At 48.0% G+C, this 16,416-nt stretch overlaps 1 protein-coding gene across 3 annotated transcripts in view; it reads right to left on the bottom strand.

Moving 5' to 3' along the window:
• Positions 1-16,416, bottom strand: part of EPS15 (epidermal growth factor receptor pathway substrate 15) — a 142,879-nt gene that overhangs the window by 41,830 nt on the left and 84,633 nt on the right. For all 3 annotated transcript variants that reach the window (XM_088458304.1, XM_088458303.1, XM_088458305.1), the window contains 4 exons: positions 15,116-15,277; positions 12,174-12,371; positions 9,527-9,733; positions 3,679-3,768 (listed from right to left, as the gene is read on the bottom strand). In XM_088458304.1, the coding sequence (XP_088314430.1) occupies positions 3,679-3,768; positions 9,527-9,733; positions 12,174-12,371; positions 15,116-15,277 (657 nt within the window). The remainder of the gene's footprint in view (positions 1-3,678; positions 3,769-9,526; positions 9,734-12,173; positions 12,372-15,115; positions 15,278-16,416) is intronic.

Consider the following 16,416-nt stretch of genomic DNA (forward strand, 5'->3'; position numbering starts at 1 on the left):
GAAAAAACTGTTGTTGAAGATTCATTTTAAAAAAAAATTAAAAAAATATGCATAATACTGCAGAAATTGCAGATGGTCTCGCCCCAGAGGAATAACAGAACATTTCTTATTGCAGCCGTCTGTGATTTTATTTGGAATTGTAAACATCCCAGAATCAGCCTCAAACTCCAGCAAGCCCCTGACAGCGGAGGCATCACTTTATCTAATCTTACCCTTTATAGTTTTGTGATCAATTTCCGTATCATTAGGGCTTGGCCCCACTCTACCCACACTTACACTAACACAACTGTAGATCAATCTGTTCTCCCAGAGATTGGCCTTCTCTCTTTCTCACACACATATATCCAAATTGTCTCCTGAGGTTCTTGGACCCCTTTCTCATGTCCTCTTGGATGACAAGGAAGGCTGTTCCCAAGAAGTTAAGGTATTGATAGTTTCCACTCATTAATTATGCCCCTTCTGCGTAGACCTGTATTTCATCATGGTGTAGCATCTTACCTATTTAAATCCTGGGGAACGAGGGGTATGACTTCCCTAAGGACTCTTGCGAGTGTGTCCAGAAGACGATCACTGAGGGGGAGTGAGACAGTTGAAGGCTTTAATCTACCATCCAACCCATGTTTTCACTGTCCCCCAGGCTGTGCATTTTACCCGACTGTTCCAATCCGATTGATACCATGTGATCTACACCTACGACTACTGGCAAAGTCATATATATACACACTATAAGCTGCTTTGTATTTAATCATGCCACTATTAAAACTGGTCTTACTCCTTAGAATAGGTCCTCAAGGCTCTTCAACAGTTCAGGTTTCAGAGCTATCCATGGTTGAGCACAGGTGTTAAATCAAAATGATTGAGGTACTAATTAAGTCACCTGTGCTCAACCATGGATATCTCTAAAATCAGAACTGTTGGGGAGCCTTGAGGACCACGTTTGGGAACCTCTGCACTAGAAGGATGTCTCTTTCATCGCCTTTACCTAGACCTGATACTTAAAACCATTTCCTACTCTTGCTCTGTCCTCACGGCTAGCTCATAACAGCGGAGGTGTTACTGAATATATGTCACAGAGGCAACCTACCCCCATTTTTTTATTTTATTGGTATCAAGTATACTAGTATCTGTTTTCAGTGCGGCCTTTGTTACGCAGCCTTTTTCCACTGCATGTGGGATTGCCCTTCCATCAAACATTTTTGGTGATGGGTACAACATTATACCTTTATTTATTGACTTAATTATGCCACTCTGTCTCTGGAATGGGCAATCCTGGGTGTTATGGATCCAACGCTTCATATATCTAAAGGCGGAAAGAGCTGGCTCCTAATGGTTACAGCAGTAGCCAACAAATGTATCTTATAAATTTAAGGTGGGTACACATGGTAACATTTGTACCTGCCGATGCGGCCCACGGTCCCTGGGCCGACATATCGGGCGGGCCCTACACACAGGGCGAGCCGATGCCCGACCGTCCGATATGCCTCCGCCCTCCCCCATGCATATCACTGCACGTCGCCTGATCTTTTGAACATGCAGAAAGATCAGGCGAAGCGACTGACGATCCCACGGGAGCGCGCAATGCACGATATTGTGCATACACACAGAATAATATTGCTGATTCATCGTTCCAATCCGTTGGATCATTAGCAATATCGTTCCATGTGTAGGGCCTTTAGATTAAGGAACATCCACCAACAATGGGCCTCTTCCTCTATAAACTATTTTCTGTTCCGTGTGATTGGTCAGAGACAGATTAAGATACCATGGGGCCCTAGGGCAAGATACTGATATGGCCCCTGTTTTTAATCTGTCCTTTTTAAAAAAACAAAAACTTAAAAATAGGTTTGAGGTATATTCTATATCATTCAGAACTGATGTTTCCTCCTGTTTCCTTTTAAAAATAAAGATGTTAAAAAAAAAATGAGTTTGGGCAATCCGGGGGCCCGCAGGATCCTAGGTTGCCTAATGGATGATCTGTCTGTGGGGCTGGGTGGAGGCCATACTCCACAAAGAATCTTGTACCGAGATATTTTTTGCTGTGTTGGAAAATTTTATAGACTACCTAATTCCTGCGCTTCACAGGCAAATATATTTCTACTAAAATAGTGAACGCATTATATGCCTGTTGACCTGTCATGATCCACACAAAGTAAAGTCAAGTCTGAAAACAAAAAATTGCTGTATTAATTCAACACACAGCTCATCTTAGCAGTCGTGGCCACCCAGTGGTCTCGCAATGAATTGAAGCTCCTAGTCCCACCTAGACAGGCGAACAGAGCATAGAGGGACCCTGAAGTTGCGGTGTATTCAGGGGCGTAGGGAGGGTGGTTCCAGGGGAGCGCAAGTTCCAGGCGCTGAACAGGTCAGAAGGCGCTGGCTGCAGCTGGAGTCTGACCCTGGCATTTATTTAATAGCTAACAGACTGCCGGGTGCAGTCTGTTAGCTGTAACACACAGCTACCCACATCAGTTTTGGAGTCTGCAGCTACGGGCTGTAGTGTTTGTCTCCCTTCCAGTTTGCCCCACTCACTGCTTAATGCATTTTGGTATCAGCAGGGAGAGGCAGTGCTACAACCACATAGCAGCCCTGGCACGCCCCCTCCCTGCCCAGATACGCCCCCTCCCTGCCCAGACACGACCCTTCTAAGCCCGAGGAGGGTAAAATCCCATTTATCAGGGGTGAGGTGAGAAGCTCAGCACACCCAGCGCACAATCAAGGTAATTTCTTCGATATTGCTAATGATTCCTAGCTACACCCCAGATGCCTGCCCACAGTAACAGGTCCCTACTTCTACATAATAATCTCCACACCCCTGATCCCTGCCCTCAGTAACAGGTCCCTACTTCTACATAATAATCTCCACATCCCTGCCCTCAGTAACAGATCCTTACTTCTACATAATAATCTCCACACCCCTGATCCCTGCCCTCAGTAACGGGTCCCTACTTCTACATAATAATCTCCACATCCCTGCCCTCAGTAACAGATCCTTACTTCTACATAATAATCTACACACCCCTGATCCCTGCCCTCAGTAACAGATCCTTACTTCTACATAATAATCTCCACACCCCTGATCCCTGCCCTCAGTAACAGGTCCCTACTTCTACATAATAATCTCCACATCCCTGATCCCTGCCCTCAGTAACAAGTTCCTACTTCTACATAATAATCTCCACACCCCTGATCCCTGCCCTCAATTACAGGTTCCTACTTCTACATAATCTCCACACCCCTGATCCCTGCCCTCAGTAACAGGTCCCTACTTCTACATAATAATCTCCACATCCCTGATCCCTGCCCTCAGTAACAGGTCCCTACTTCTATATAATAATCTCCACACCCCTGATCCCTGTTGCTCCGGGCAACATGGCTCCACGCTACATCTCTGGGTGTATTGGAGGAGCTCACCATGCTTGGATCTGCCACCACAGCATTAACTCTGAGCTATTGCATTCTCAGTCATAAAAACAATTATTTGGATCATAATAAAAAAAACATAGCGAGTGGTTTTGGTGGATAAAACTGCGTCTTATGTTGTTTCAGTAGATCAGAGATGATGCACCCAACATTCTGCAGCTGATAATCCCTGCACAACTTTGAAACACAGGCAACAAGTGGAGAAGTACAAGTCACCTTATCTACATCATATTTATAATATAAAAGGTGCTAACTAACCTGGTCAGTGGTAAGTGGCACGTTAGGATTTTCTTCTTTCTCTTCCACGTCACTCCCTGAGGTCTGGGTGATTTCCGGACTGCTTCTTACCTATAATACGAAGGAAGGTTGTGAGAATGTCATTATATTAGACCAGGGGGATAGGCAGTTCAATAAGTCCTATATAAAACTGTGGGTTGCATTGTCAACAAGAGAAAATATGAGATATGGTAAGAACTTACCCTTGTTATCTCTATTTCTACGAAGTCCATAGGGTTCCACAGGATACCTTGGGGTATAGGTGTGACGTCAGTCGCTGGGCACCATAGAGTTAAGCTTTTCAGCCTCCCAGGATGCACTAGGGTCCCCCTCCTATACCCCGCCCCCGAGCCAAGGCACCTCAGTTAGTTATCAAGCCATAGGCCGGAGGAGGAGAAGGAAGAGAGAGAACAAAGATCTGGACACATACAAGAATCACATTCTCACCAGAGGGAGACGGAAAACCGGTGACCAGAGCAAAGCCCATCTGCAGCACAGGTGCGACAGGGCGGGAGTCCTGTGGAACCCTATGGACTTCGTAGAAATAGAGATAACAAGGGTAAGTTCTTACCATATCTCATATTTTCTACTTCAGGGTCCATAGGGTATCCACAGGATACCTTGGGGATGTCCCAAAGCAGTATCCTTTAAGGGTGGGGACGCTCCTGTGCAGAAAGGAGAATCCGCCCGAAGGAAGCATCCTGAGAGGCGAAGGTGTCAAACCTGTAATACCTCACGAAGGTATGGACAGAGGACCACGTAGCAGCCTTGCAGATCTGAACTGCCGAGGCACCACGTTGAGCTGCCCACGAAGGACCCACAGACCTAGTGGAATGAGCCTTCAGAGAAGGAGGGACCGGTAGGCCTTCATAAAGATAAGCTTCAGAAATAGCCATACGGATCCAGGCTGCCAAAGTTTGCTTTGAAGCAGGCCAACCCTTTTTACGGAAGCCATAGAGGACAAACAAAGCGTCCGACTTCCTAAACGAAGAAGTGCGGTCAACATAAGTCCTTAAGGCCCGCACAACATCCAAAGAGGCCTCACGGAAAGACCCGGTGAGTTAAAGGCCGGAACAACGATTTCCTCGTTAACATGAAACTGGGAAACAACTTTGGGAAGAAACTCGGGCCGAGTGCGGAGCACTGCCCTGTTGCCATGAAAAACCAAGAAAGGGGGTCTACAAGAAAGAGCCCCTAACTCAGAAACACGTCTGGCCGAAGCAATGGCCAGAAGGAAAACAGTCTTAGCTGTTAGCCATTTAAGATCCACTGAGCCCAGTGGTTCAAACGGCGGTCCTTGGAGAGCCCTCAGGACTACAGCCAAATCCCAAGGCGCCACAGGTGGAACAAAGGGCGGCTGAATGCGGAGAACACCTTGCATAAAGGTGCGCACATCCGGGATTGTAGCAATCCTACGGTGAAACCAGACAGATAGGGCCGAAACCTGTACCTTCAAAGAAGCAAGGCGAAGCCCATGATCTAGTCCCGCTTGCAGGAAGGCGAGAATCCGAGACAGACGAAACTCCCGCGGTGCATAACCTCTCGGTCGACACCACTGGAAGAACGTATGCCACACGCGATGGTATATCCTCGCGGAAGACGGTTTCCGAGCTCGTAACATGGTACGCACCACAGAGCTGGAAAACCCCCGGGACCTCAGCATGGCAGTCTCAACAGCCACGCCGTCAAAGACAGCCGAGTCAGGTCCGGGTGAAGACAAGGACCCTGAGACAGAAGGTCCGGTCGTAGCGGCAACCGCAGAGGACTGTCCACGGACAGACCCTGAAGGTCTGAGAACCAGTGCCGTCTGGGCCACGCGGGAGCTATCAACAGGAGCGTCCCTCCTTCCTGTTAGAATTTCCGGATTACCCGTGGAAGAAGGGAGACCGGAGGGAACAGGTATGCGAACCGGAATGTCCACCGGACGGACAGAGCATCCACCAGAGACGCCCCTTCGTCTCTTGTGCGAGACCCGTACACCGGCAACTTGTTGTTGTGCCGGGACGCCATGAGGTCGATTTCTGGAAGACCCCACCTGTCCACCAGTAGTTGAAAAACGTCCGGGTGCAGGGAACATTCCCCCGGATGAACGTCCTGGCGACTTAGAAAGTCCGCCTCCCAATTTAGCACTCCCGGGATGAAGACCGCTGATATGGCCGGAAGATTGCGCTCCGCCCAAACCAGGATCCGAGAGACCTCCGGGGTGAACCTCCGGGGTGAGCACAATCGTCTGGGACTTCAGAGACTGAGGCAGCCCGTTCCACTTGGACAGGATCAGGTGCTGCAGAGGTCTGGAGTGAAACTGGGCGTATTCCACCATGTCGAACACCGACACCATGGAGCCCAGTAACCTCATCGCCGAGTGTAAGGACACCCGGCGGCTGTGCAGACAACTGCGCACCCTCGACTGTAAAGCAGAGATCTTGTCCTCCGCCACGAAGATCCTTTGCTGTCCCGAGTCCAATAAGGCTCCAAGATGCAGAATCCTCTGAGACGGGATTAGAGTGGACTTCTGCCAGTTGATTAGCCAGCCGTGCCGTTGCAGCAGTGCAATGGTCAGGTCCAAGTGGCGTAACAGGAGCTCTGGAGATCCTGCCACCAATAACAGGTCGTCCAAATACGGCAACATGCGGACTCCCTGCAGCCGCAGAGAAGCCGCCATGACCGCCATCACCTTGGTGAAAACACGTGGTGCTGTCGCCAGGCCAAAAGGTAACGCCCGAAACTGGAAGTGGTCGCTGCGGACTGCAAACCTGAGGAACTGTTGGTGGCGCAAAAGAATAGGGACATGCAGGTAAGCGTCCTGTATGTCCAATGACACCATGTAGTCCCCAGGTTCCAGCGCCCAGAATGATGGACCGTAGGGTCTCCATCCGAAACTTCGGGACCCGCAAAGATTTGTTGAGTGCTTTGTGGTTGAGAATCGGACGATATGACCCATTGGGTTTCTGTACCAAAAATAGATTTGAATAGAAACCCTGGCCCCTCTGGGAGAATGGAACAGGCACTATAACTCCAGCCTGGAGCATAGTGTGCAATACCTTCCGCAGCTCCGTAGCCTTGTTCCGGTCTGATGGTAGACCCGTGGTGAAGAATCGAGTCGGGGGTCTGTGCCGGAAGGAGAGGGCATATCCGTGGGAAACCACCTCCAGAACCCAAGTGTCTGTCGTAGTGGTCGACCAACACTGGGCGAACTGTAGCAGGCGGCCTCCCACCCTGGGATCCCCCAAAGGGAGGCCCGGACCGTCAGGCCGCAGGCTTGTCATCTGGCTTGGGGGCCGGACGTCTGGTACTCCATGCCTGCTTCCGGGGCTTGGCCGATTTCTTAGGACCAGCCTGTCGAGGAAACGACTGTGGTTTGGGCCTGCCATGGGCCCTAGATGACCGAAAGGACGATGGTCCAGAACCAGAAGGAGCAGCGGCCGACGGGAGACAAGCCGATTTGGCTGCCGCCAGCGTGGCCACAATCTTATCCAGATCCGGACCGAAGAGAACTTCTCCGGTAAATGGCAACGCCTCCAGACCCTTTTTGGAATCTGCGTCTGCCTTCCAGGATCGCAGCCACAAGGTGCGAGGAACAGCTACCGCTGCTGAAGAAATCCTAGACACCAGAGTACTAATGTCTAGGGCTGCCTCTTTGATGTAGGTGGCCGAATCACGGAGATTGCCAATCAACTCCGCCTGTTCGGCCGGACAGTCGGAATCAAAAGAAGCCTCAAATGAATCCGCCCAGCGCTCCATCGCTCTGGCAACCCAGCAAATGGCCATAGCCGGCCGTGCTGCCCCCCCTGCAAGGGAATAAGCGGACTTCAGGCAGATTTCTACCTTGCGGTCCGTAGCATCCTTAAGGGAGGACATGGATGGCATCGGCAATGTGGCACTACGGACAAGACGGGTCACGTGAGAATCCACCTGTGGAGGGGATTCCCACTTCGCAAAATAATTATCCGCGAACGGATAAGCCACCGCCAGGCGTCTCTGCGGCTGGTATCTTTTGCCAGGTTGTTTCCACGCCTCCTCTAAATGGTCCACCAACTGACCCGAAAGAGGAAAGACTGTGGCATCGCCCTTCACATCTTTGAAAAAGGCATACTTAGATTTAGCCGCTGGGGGAACTTCGTCCTCAATCACCAAGCCTGTGCGGACCGCCCGAATAAGTCCAGGAATATATACTTTGGACTTAGCATCAGCGTCCTTAGTATGGAGAGGTTCCTGATCGTAAGGATCTAGAATCTCCCCATCATCAGACGTCCCTTCGTCATCCTCATAAGGAGCGGACAGAGACGCCACCGGCCTTTTATGAGACCGCATCACAGACTCCCCTTGCAACACATCCGACAAGTGCTGTACAGAACTCGTCAGGGAGTTAACCCACGCTGGCTCCTGAGAAACCGGGAGCGGGGAAATAGGGAGACTGTGGGGTACCACCAATTGTCGTGGGAAACCCTGCATGGGTGACGACACCACTGACTGCTGGGATAAACCCATCGGTGTAAACGCGGGCTGCGGAGCTAACTGGCCCACTAAGGCTGTAAGCGCCTGAGCGAAACAAGCCCAGGGCGGCTCCTGTACCGGTGCTGTAACCGTAAGAGGCCGCGCCATGGACAAACACTGCCGGCAAAGGCCCTCCGCGCTCCCCTCCCCCTCCGCTAACGGTACTTTACACGTAGTACACTGTAGCCGGAGGGGAAAATCCCTTTCGGACATGATGGCACCACGTATGTGACCTCTCTCACCAATTATAACTTAAATAGGCGAGAGACCACCCTGCAGCACCGCACCGCAAGGGCTTAGCAGAAAGAACAGGGACAGTAATAAAGCTGACAGTTTAGAGAAAAGTTACAGGCAGCAGCGCTAGCACAGTCACATACAATGCAAAGAAAATCAATTCCTGCACTAACAGCGCTGATCACTCAACTACGCAGACACAGGGCCTGGTAGGACACAGCGCTGCATACACAGACCTGACCACAGCGGAGGAGAGGTATACGGGGGGACCCAGACCACGATGCTTCCGTCCAGCGCTTCCAGCAGCGTTCACCATGCGTTCTGGAGAAGATGGCCGCCGAGGAGCAGAGAGGAGGCTGGCCAGGGGGAGGAGCGCTGCCACAGGACCAGTCGGCAGCATGCAGAGAGGGCTGTGTGCAGCGGGGGAGGCGCCGGCTGTGAGACAGGGATGGCGCGCTCCCCTGGCATGCATTTAACCCCTGGGACGCCGCAGCGCTACCGCTCTGCTGCGGTCCGCTGTCCCAGGGGGTAGTGGAAAGCGCAGGTTGGTCGCCTGGCTCCACGCTGCAGCCAGTCCCCAGGGAGCCCCCTGCCTGGGGACTTAGGACCATGTGACCAGCGGGGACCCACCGCGGGACCCCGCTGCTTACCTTTGTCCCCCTTGGATCCGGCCATGGTCCGGAACATCTGGGGTCACCGCTAGCTGTGACCCCAGATGCTCACCAGCATCCCCGGATCGGTACCAGCGTTCTGGTACCGGCGGGGGTGTAGGGAAGACAGCATGGACGTCAGGACTGACTGACGTCCATGCTGTACATCCAGATGTGCAGCCACAGCTGCACTGAAGAAAGCTTCAGGGGCTCTGCTAGCCCCCACCCCGACAGGTGCACCTGACGCCGGCCGGGCACCAAACTAAACTGAGGTGCCTTGGCTCGGGGGCGGGGTATAGGAGGGGGACCCTAGTGCATCCTGGGAGGCTGAAAAGCTTAACTCTATGGTGCCCAGCGACTGACGTCACACCTATACCCCAAGGTATCCTGTGGATACCCTATGGACCCTGAAGTAGAAAGGCTAATATTGTGCAAGTGAGGGATATACTGACCGGGGAGCTTTCGCTCTGATGTTCTGGCTGGGCTGGACTTTCATACTCAGAGTTTTCATGCAGATTTGCAGGATCGCTGCTGCTGTTACTTAGACTGGAGTGATCCCCTGTGCCATTCACCAGTGGCAGATCTAAATGGTGACGCCAGCTGACCTGAAACTGATCATTTATGTGATTTTCAGCCGGCTTCAATTCTTCCAGCTTGGCCTAGACAAGTACAAACGAAAGATAATTATATAACAGAAGCACAGGGTGGTCATAAACGTCGCCCATTCAGAGCTGTCTGTAGCTGTATCTAACAACCAGAACGTCACCAGATCTGGCAGGGAGGCTAATTAGGACATGGGAAGTAGGGTTCATTTTACTGCAAAAAGTCGCAGATAGGGGGAATATGCCGCTGCGCAATGTGAATGGACAAATGTTTTATTGCTGTTTTACCATCAGTGTAACATAAAGGTAATGGTTCATTACAAGTTAGTCTTGTTATTCATTTGTTTGTCCATTTTCACATTGTACAGCGCCATATTACCCCAATTGGCGACCGTTTGCACGAAAAAAAAAATGCTGCTGAATCCTGTTTCCAATATCCTAATTCGTCTCCTTACCAAATTTAGTAATGTTCTGATTTAGATCGAGCTACAGATGGCTCTGAAAAGGGGAAGTGTAAATTATGGCCACCCTGTATATGCCCTGAGAGAGTTCAAAAGACTTGAATCAAGGTATCTAAACATAATAATTATATGCCACTGAGACCAGAGCAGTAGAAGCACATGGGGGCCCATGGCCGGTCCCTCCCGCCCCCAGCGCATGTGATATCACATCACAGAACAGCAGTATACGAGCAGGAATATCAGTGCTGGACATATCAAGCTCCTTATCTAGGTAGAGGGGTGACTCTCTAGGCACCCCGCAAGCTGCAGAAAGATACAGTCAGGGCAGAGGCCCCGGTCGCACTCCTCTTGTTACTGTCCCAAGTGCTAAATGAATAAATGAGCGGGGATGCCTACACTTGAGAAAAGGTTCACTGAACATGAACAGCAAATGATTCAAACAGCAGAAACTGATAGAATGGTTAGCAGACCAACCAGACTGTATTCCCAGAGGGGTTATTACACCATTTGTTTTTATTTAGTGAAAGACTTGTTCATACGGGTAGAGCATGGAGCACTATAGAACTGCATGAAAGAAAGGCCATTATTCATTTGTTTACATGAAATCCTTTTCTCTGAATCCATTGGGGGACAGGGCGCAGGGAGTCTTGTCACACAGAGATAGAAATAGGACACTCCAATAGCATTCTGGATCTGTATGTCTGTGTACACGCTTGTGCAGTTAGGCAGTAAGCTCCAATGGCACAGGCACTGATATGAATGATAAATATTCTCTGAACATCGCTGTTTACATTGGTGGCACTATATAAATAAGTGAAAGCCATAAGAATACTACTAACTATTAAAATGACTGTTGCAAACAGGCATAATAAAATAAATCAAGCAGAAAATATGGCCCCAGTACGTCCTAGCAGAGATTCCAAATAGTTCCTCTTATACACTGCAACGTACTCCCGTCAGGTTACTTTGGGAAACCAATGAAGAGTGACAGAGGTTATTTGAAATCTCTATTAGGACCTATCGAGGTTATACGTCGCACCTGATACTTTCATTGTGCTCATTCAAACTTGAGTAATAGAAACCATTTAATTTTTGGACCATAGACAGACTGGAGTAGAACCTCATCTCTAATTTATCTGCTAGCACTGGGGTAATTACCTGGCACTGAGTAAAAGTCTCAATAGCCACTTGCAGTCCACCTGGGATCTGGTAGTGAAAAAAACATGTGGATGGTGTTCAGATGTAATCGATGACATATCCCGGATAAATAAAACCCCTCACCGTGGTATATGAAGAAGAACTGAACCTCCAGATAATTTGGTGCACAGAAACCTCCCAAAGCCCAAATGCAATAATATTGGCATCTAGAGCCACTTCCCCCAAATAATAGGTGTGCTTAATGGGTGTCACTAATTTGGACCTAGGCTTCCATGACTGCAAACCGACCAGGAGTTGCTCCAACCACTTTTCTACAGATTTGTTGACCTGAACGGAAGCGGAAATAGGTCTCAGGGAAATCCCTACCATTTATAAAAAGACTTTAGAATGTTCTCTATTTCCCTGTACCAACCTTAGGGTCTGTGGCATTCAGGATCAGAATAGTGGAGACCTTAAACAACCATGCCACAGGAGTGTCCAACTTAAGTGGATTCTCCCATTTATCCATATCGACTTGGGCAGAAGACAAAGGTAACCGGAAACTTCCATTAAGGTTTGTCATGTACTTAGTAAGGGAAAAAAAAAATTTGAAACTGTGAGAAAGAAAAGCTATTTTTTCTTCCACTTTGGGTAATTCCATGGACCTTAAAAAGGTTTGTGATGTGTTGTTTTTCTAGTTTGTCACAGGACTTGGTGGAAGACATCTCCACAAGAAGTTATTACATTAAGTTATGAGCATGCGCAGACTCAGGGCTCCTGGGGACTGAAGGTCAAAGATTATGGTCCAGGATAAACTGGACTGAGGCAAGAGTGACCATAACTGGATAGGTGTCACGTGAGGTATGGTGTCTATGTAATTATGGTGAGAAATATCTTACTAAACGTAGCTCTTCCCGGCACTGAAGCAGCTGTTGCTCTAGTGGTGTGAGACGCTCCTTCCCCTGCACCAGGTCCTCCTCAAGTTGCATAGTCTCCTCCTGCAATCGGCTCAGCTCCTCCTTGGCCTTAGTGACTTCCTCTTCGTAAGTGGAAATCTGAGTCTCCTGGCTGGATACCGCAACTTGTAGAGTAGAGATCTACGCAGACAGACGGTAAAGCAAGAAAATGATATTGATGGAAAAGGCAAAAAGGAATCGACTGTAGCATACATGATTATTGATTCTGACATATACTTTTCCAGTACTGATTAGTGATCCCCCTACCCTCTCCCCCCCACACACCACCACCACTTTGTTCTCAAAACAGTCTAAATTTTTAATTGTATGATTCAAACAAGGTAATGGAAACATTCTATAGAACTTCTGGTACATGCTGATATGAGCGCATGACACACTTGTAGATCGTACATTAATGCTGCAAATCTCCCGTTCCACCACATCCCAAGATGCTCTCCTGGACCGCGATCTAATAACTGTGGAGGCCACTGGAGATACCTGAACCTTGTGATGGTGCGTCAGCCTGCTGGAAGTAGCCATTGGAAGAGGTGTAGACTGTGCCCATCAACTGATGCACATGAACAGCAACAATACTTTGGGTAAACAATTCTCATTTAGAATTAAGGGGCCTAATGAAACCAATAAAACATTCGCCATCATTAAACCACCAGCCTCACTATGGGCAAAAAGCAAAATGATCCCTGGGACCCATGTTGTTCATGCCAAACTCTGACCCTACATCTGCCTGTCGCAGCATAAATCACAAGTCATCAGAACAAACAAAGTTTCGGAAATCTTCAAGTGTTCATTTTGGGGAAACTGTGCCCACTGTAGCCTCAGTTTAGTGTAATTAGCTGACAGGAGTGGAACCCTTGTGTGGTCTCTGCTGCTTTATAACCCACTTTAACAATTGATGTGCTATGTGTGTTCAGAGATGCTCTTCTGCATAACACTGTTGTAACAGTAATTAGATCTACTGTCACCTTCCTGCCAGCTTAAAACAGTCCAGACATGATCATCTGGCCTTTCTCATGGACACAGTGCATCACCCGCAGAACTGCCGCTCTCTGAATGATTTATGCTATGTTGTGTACTATTCTCTTTATACTATACTGTACTCAATGCTGTATGTAAAAATCCCAGATCAGTAGTTTCTGATATACTAAACTTTGAACAATCCAACCATGTACTAAAAATCATTCCACAGTCAATTACATCACATTTCTTCCTATTCTGGCATTTGATCTGAACAACAACTTAGCCTCTTGACCATGTCTGCATTGAGTTGCTGTCACATAATGAGCTAATCAGATATTTGCATTAACAAGCAGATGTACAGGTAGCTACTGAGTTTATGTACTATGGCCCTCATTCAGAGCCACTCGCTAGCGGCAGTACGCTCGTTCCGAGCGATGTTCGCACATCTGCGCATGCGTACGGATCGTTATACGCATGCGCGAACCAGTCAGTGCGGCCGAAATTCATGTGCTCGCAATATAGCGAATGCCTGCTATTTTGAGTGACAGAATGAGGCGTATGTGGGTGGTAACAGGGGAAGGTGTTTGAAAATGGGGAGTGGAGATCCGAACGCAGGCGTGCTTAAAGGTCAAAACGGGCGTTTTATGGGTGTGCATAATTAATACAGCAGCGTCATTGACCACGTCACTGGGTTATTTTATAGCCAGAACTGCTCGCAAGATTGTGGTTGAAAAAAACAAACCACAAGAATAGCGAGCAGTTCATACGCTGTTAGATGTACTCGATTAATCTAATAAATAGCGGACATGACGTATGGTGCGAGCGGCCAGGGGGCGTTTTTATCAAATAAACGAGCGTATGTTTTGCTCGCTCGTTCAGACATGGAGGCGGCAACAGACCGCAAAGAGCGAACGGTTCATTTGAATAGCCACCCCCTTTTTATGAACGAGCGAGCGCTAATTGCGAGCGGCTCTGAATGAGGGCCTATATTTGCTTCTTTTTACCATTTGCATAACAGAAGCATGGCGGTAGAGTGCACCCAATATGTTATTTGCCATACAAAAATTCAACAACAATGCAAATAGCTGCTGGGGGCGACTCTGGAGTTGAATCAATTAAGGTGCCCATCCACTAGACTATTAAATTGAGCGATTGAATGATCATGATAAATAGTTTGCAAATCGTTTGCAAAAATGTCTAAAACGACCAGCGATGCGCGCTCCCGCTGTTCGTTTAGACATCTATCATCGGGCAAACATGCTGGACAACCTGACGATAACGCCAGGTTTAGCATGTTTGCAGATGATTAATGTGCCTTCACTGACTGACTGCTCATTCAGTGTAGGCACATCACAGACTGACAAGGTCGTAATCGTGCAGTCGTTTTCGTGTCTAGTGGATGTGCACCTTTACATAATAAGCATGATCTGTATCAGGGTGCTCTCCTCAATGACCAAGTAAAACAATAAAATATAGAAAAATTGCATGTTATTGTGGAAATCGTACTTTGTAAAAAAGTTAAATGTATGCAAATAATACTGCTGACAAGAGCACTGCATGATATTTGGTTTAAACATCCAAAATTGCCTGTGTGTGTATTGTGCCATTTATTTTTATTGTAGAAATAATTACTGTATGGCTATTTATATAGTTATCTCATGCCTCTAATTCGCTCCTCACTAATGCAATAGCATGCAAATGAGCAGAATAAAGGCTGGCAAATCAGGGAATACAAAAACTGGGCAGAAAGACTGAAAAAAACAAACTTTAAACACCTACTTTTCTTTTAGCAAAATATCTAATATTCTAACGATGCTACGGGAGTAGCTATTGAGACCAATGACGGTAATGTATGCAATGTAGCATCTTCATTCAGCAGTCATCCTACAATGTTAGAACCTCCGTACCAGTTGGGTCTCCTCTGCGCACTTCAGACGCAGCTCCTGTAACTGGCTCTCCAGCTGTGCTTTCTGCTGATCCAACCCAGCCAGCACCTCCTCCACCTCCTGCTTCTGGGCCTGGAGCTTCTGCAGGTTAGCGCTCTCTCGCTCCACTTCATCCTGCAGGTCCTACAGAGAGAGAAGAATCCTACCTCAGATACTGAGCAGGTCCTACCAGCTGCCACCACACAGCAGAGGCAGCTACTTACACATGACAACTTTGTTAGGGAGCCCAGTGACAACAATGAGGTAGAAATATTTATGAAAACGCAGCCTTTACTGGGAATCAATGTCGTCACCAACCTCCCAGTGAATTGTGTTGGTTCAGCTGACAAATTGTCAGCCGTCACCGTATACAGGCGACAAATGTACTTTTACGGGGGAATTTAACTCAGCACGATGTTTGGAAGAATACGGTACCTCAACATTGCTCATTTTCCTGCTTAACACTATGGGGTGTAAAAACTGTTTCGGGAAGGAGTTTGCTGCCATCGCACTGAACTGAATTGTCACCTAGGTGGCAGACTGGAGCACAATCTTCTCTATCGCTTCTCAATGACCATATACATTTATAACACAAGTATTTTTTTCCTTATGTCTACAGAATTCGCACTTCATAAAGGTGTTTAGGCCAGAACCTCAATGTGCTCTATGCAACGTGAGGACGATGTTGTGCCAATTACTGCAATAAGAATGAAGTTGAACGCTACTTCTGAATCAGGAACAAAGCAAAAAAGCCAGCAATGTTGCCCCTTGGTAAAGCCAGGCTGCACTGCGGGGGAGGTAGATGTAAAATGTGCAGAGAGATTTATATTTGAGGGGGGTGTGCAAACTAAAATCTAAATTGCAGGGTAAAAGTAATGTTGTCCAGTATTTGTTGGCTACATGAAGAAGCAGCCAGTATTTACCCTGCATGCAAAAAAAAAAAAAAAAATAGTATTTGCCCCCCCTTGCATTACAAGATGATTTGTCCAGGGGCGAAGTCACTTGGTTTCTTCCTAACTCCTGCTTTCTTACCAAACCAGCGTCAGCGCTTATCTTGCCCCATCTAGAGTGGACAGATGTAAATGGATATCTAATGAAGAAAATGTCCTGCATTGTATTGAGTTGGGTACATAATATATGATCGTAACAATATATATCGTAGACACTGAATAGTGTGTGTCTGATTCATCGTTAACGCCGGTCGTTCATCGCATCATCTCATCTGCTGTCCTGCGCAGCAGATGGGACGATGCAATGAATACCGCGGTGCTGTCATATGCAGC

Source organism: Taudactylus pleione, unplaced genomic scaffold, assembly GCF_031769625.1.
Source record: "Taudactylus pleione unplaced genomic scaffold, aTauple2 ptg000824l, whole genome shotgun sequence".
NCBI classification, from domain to species: domain Eukaryota; kingdom Metazoa; phylum Chordata; class Amphibia; order Anura; family Myobatrachidae; genus Taudactylus; species Taudactylus pleione.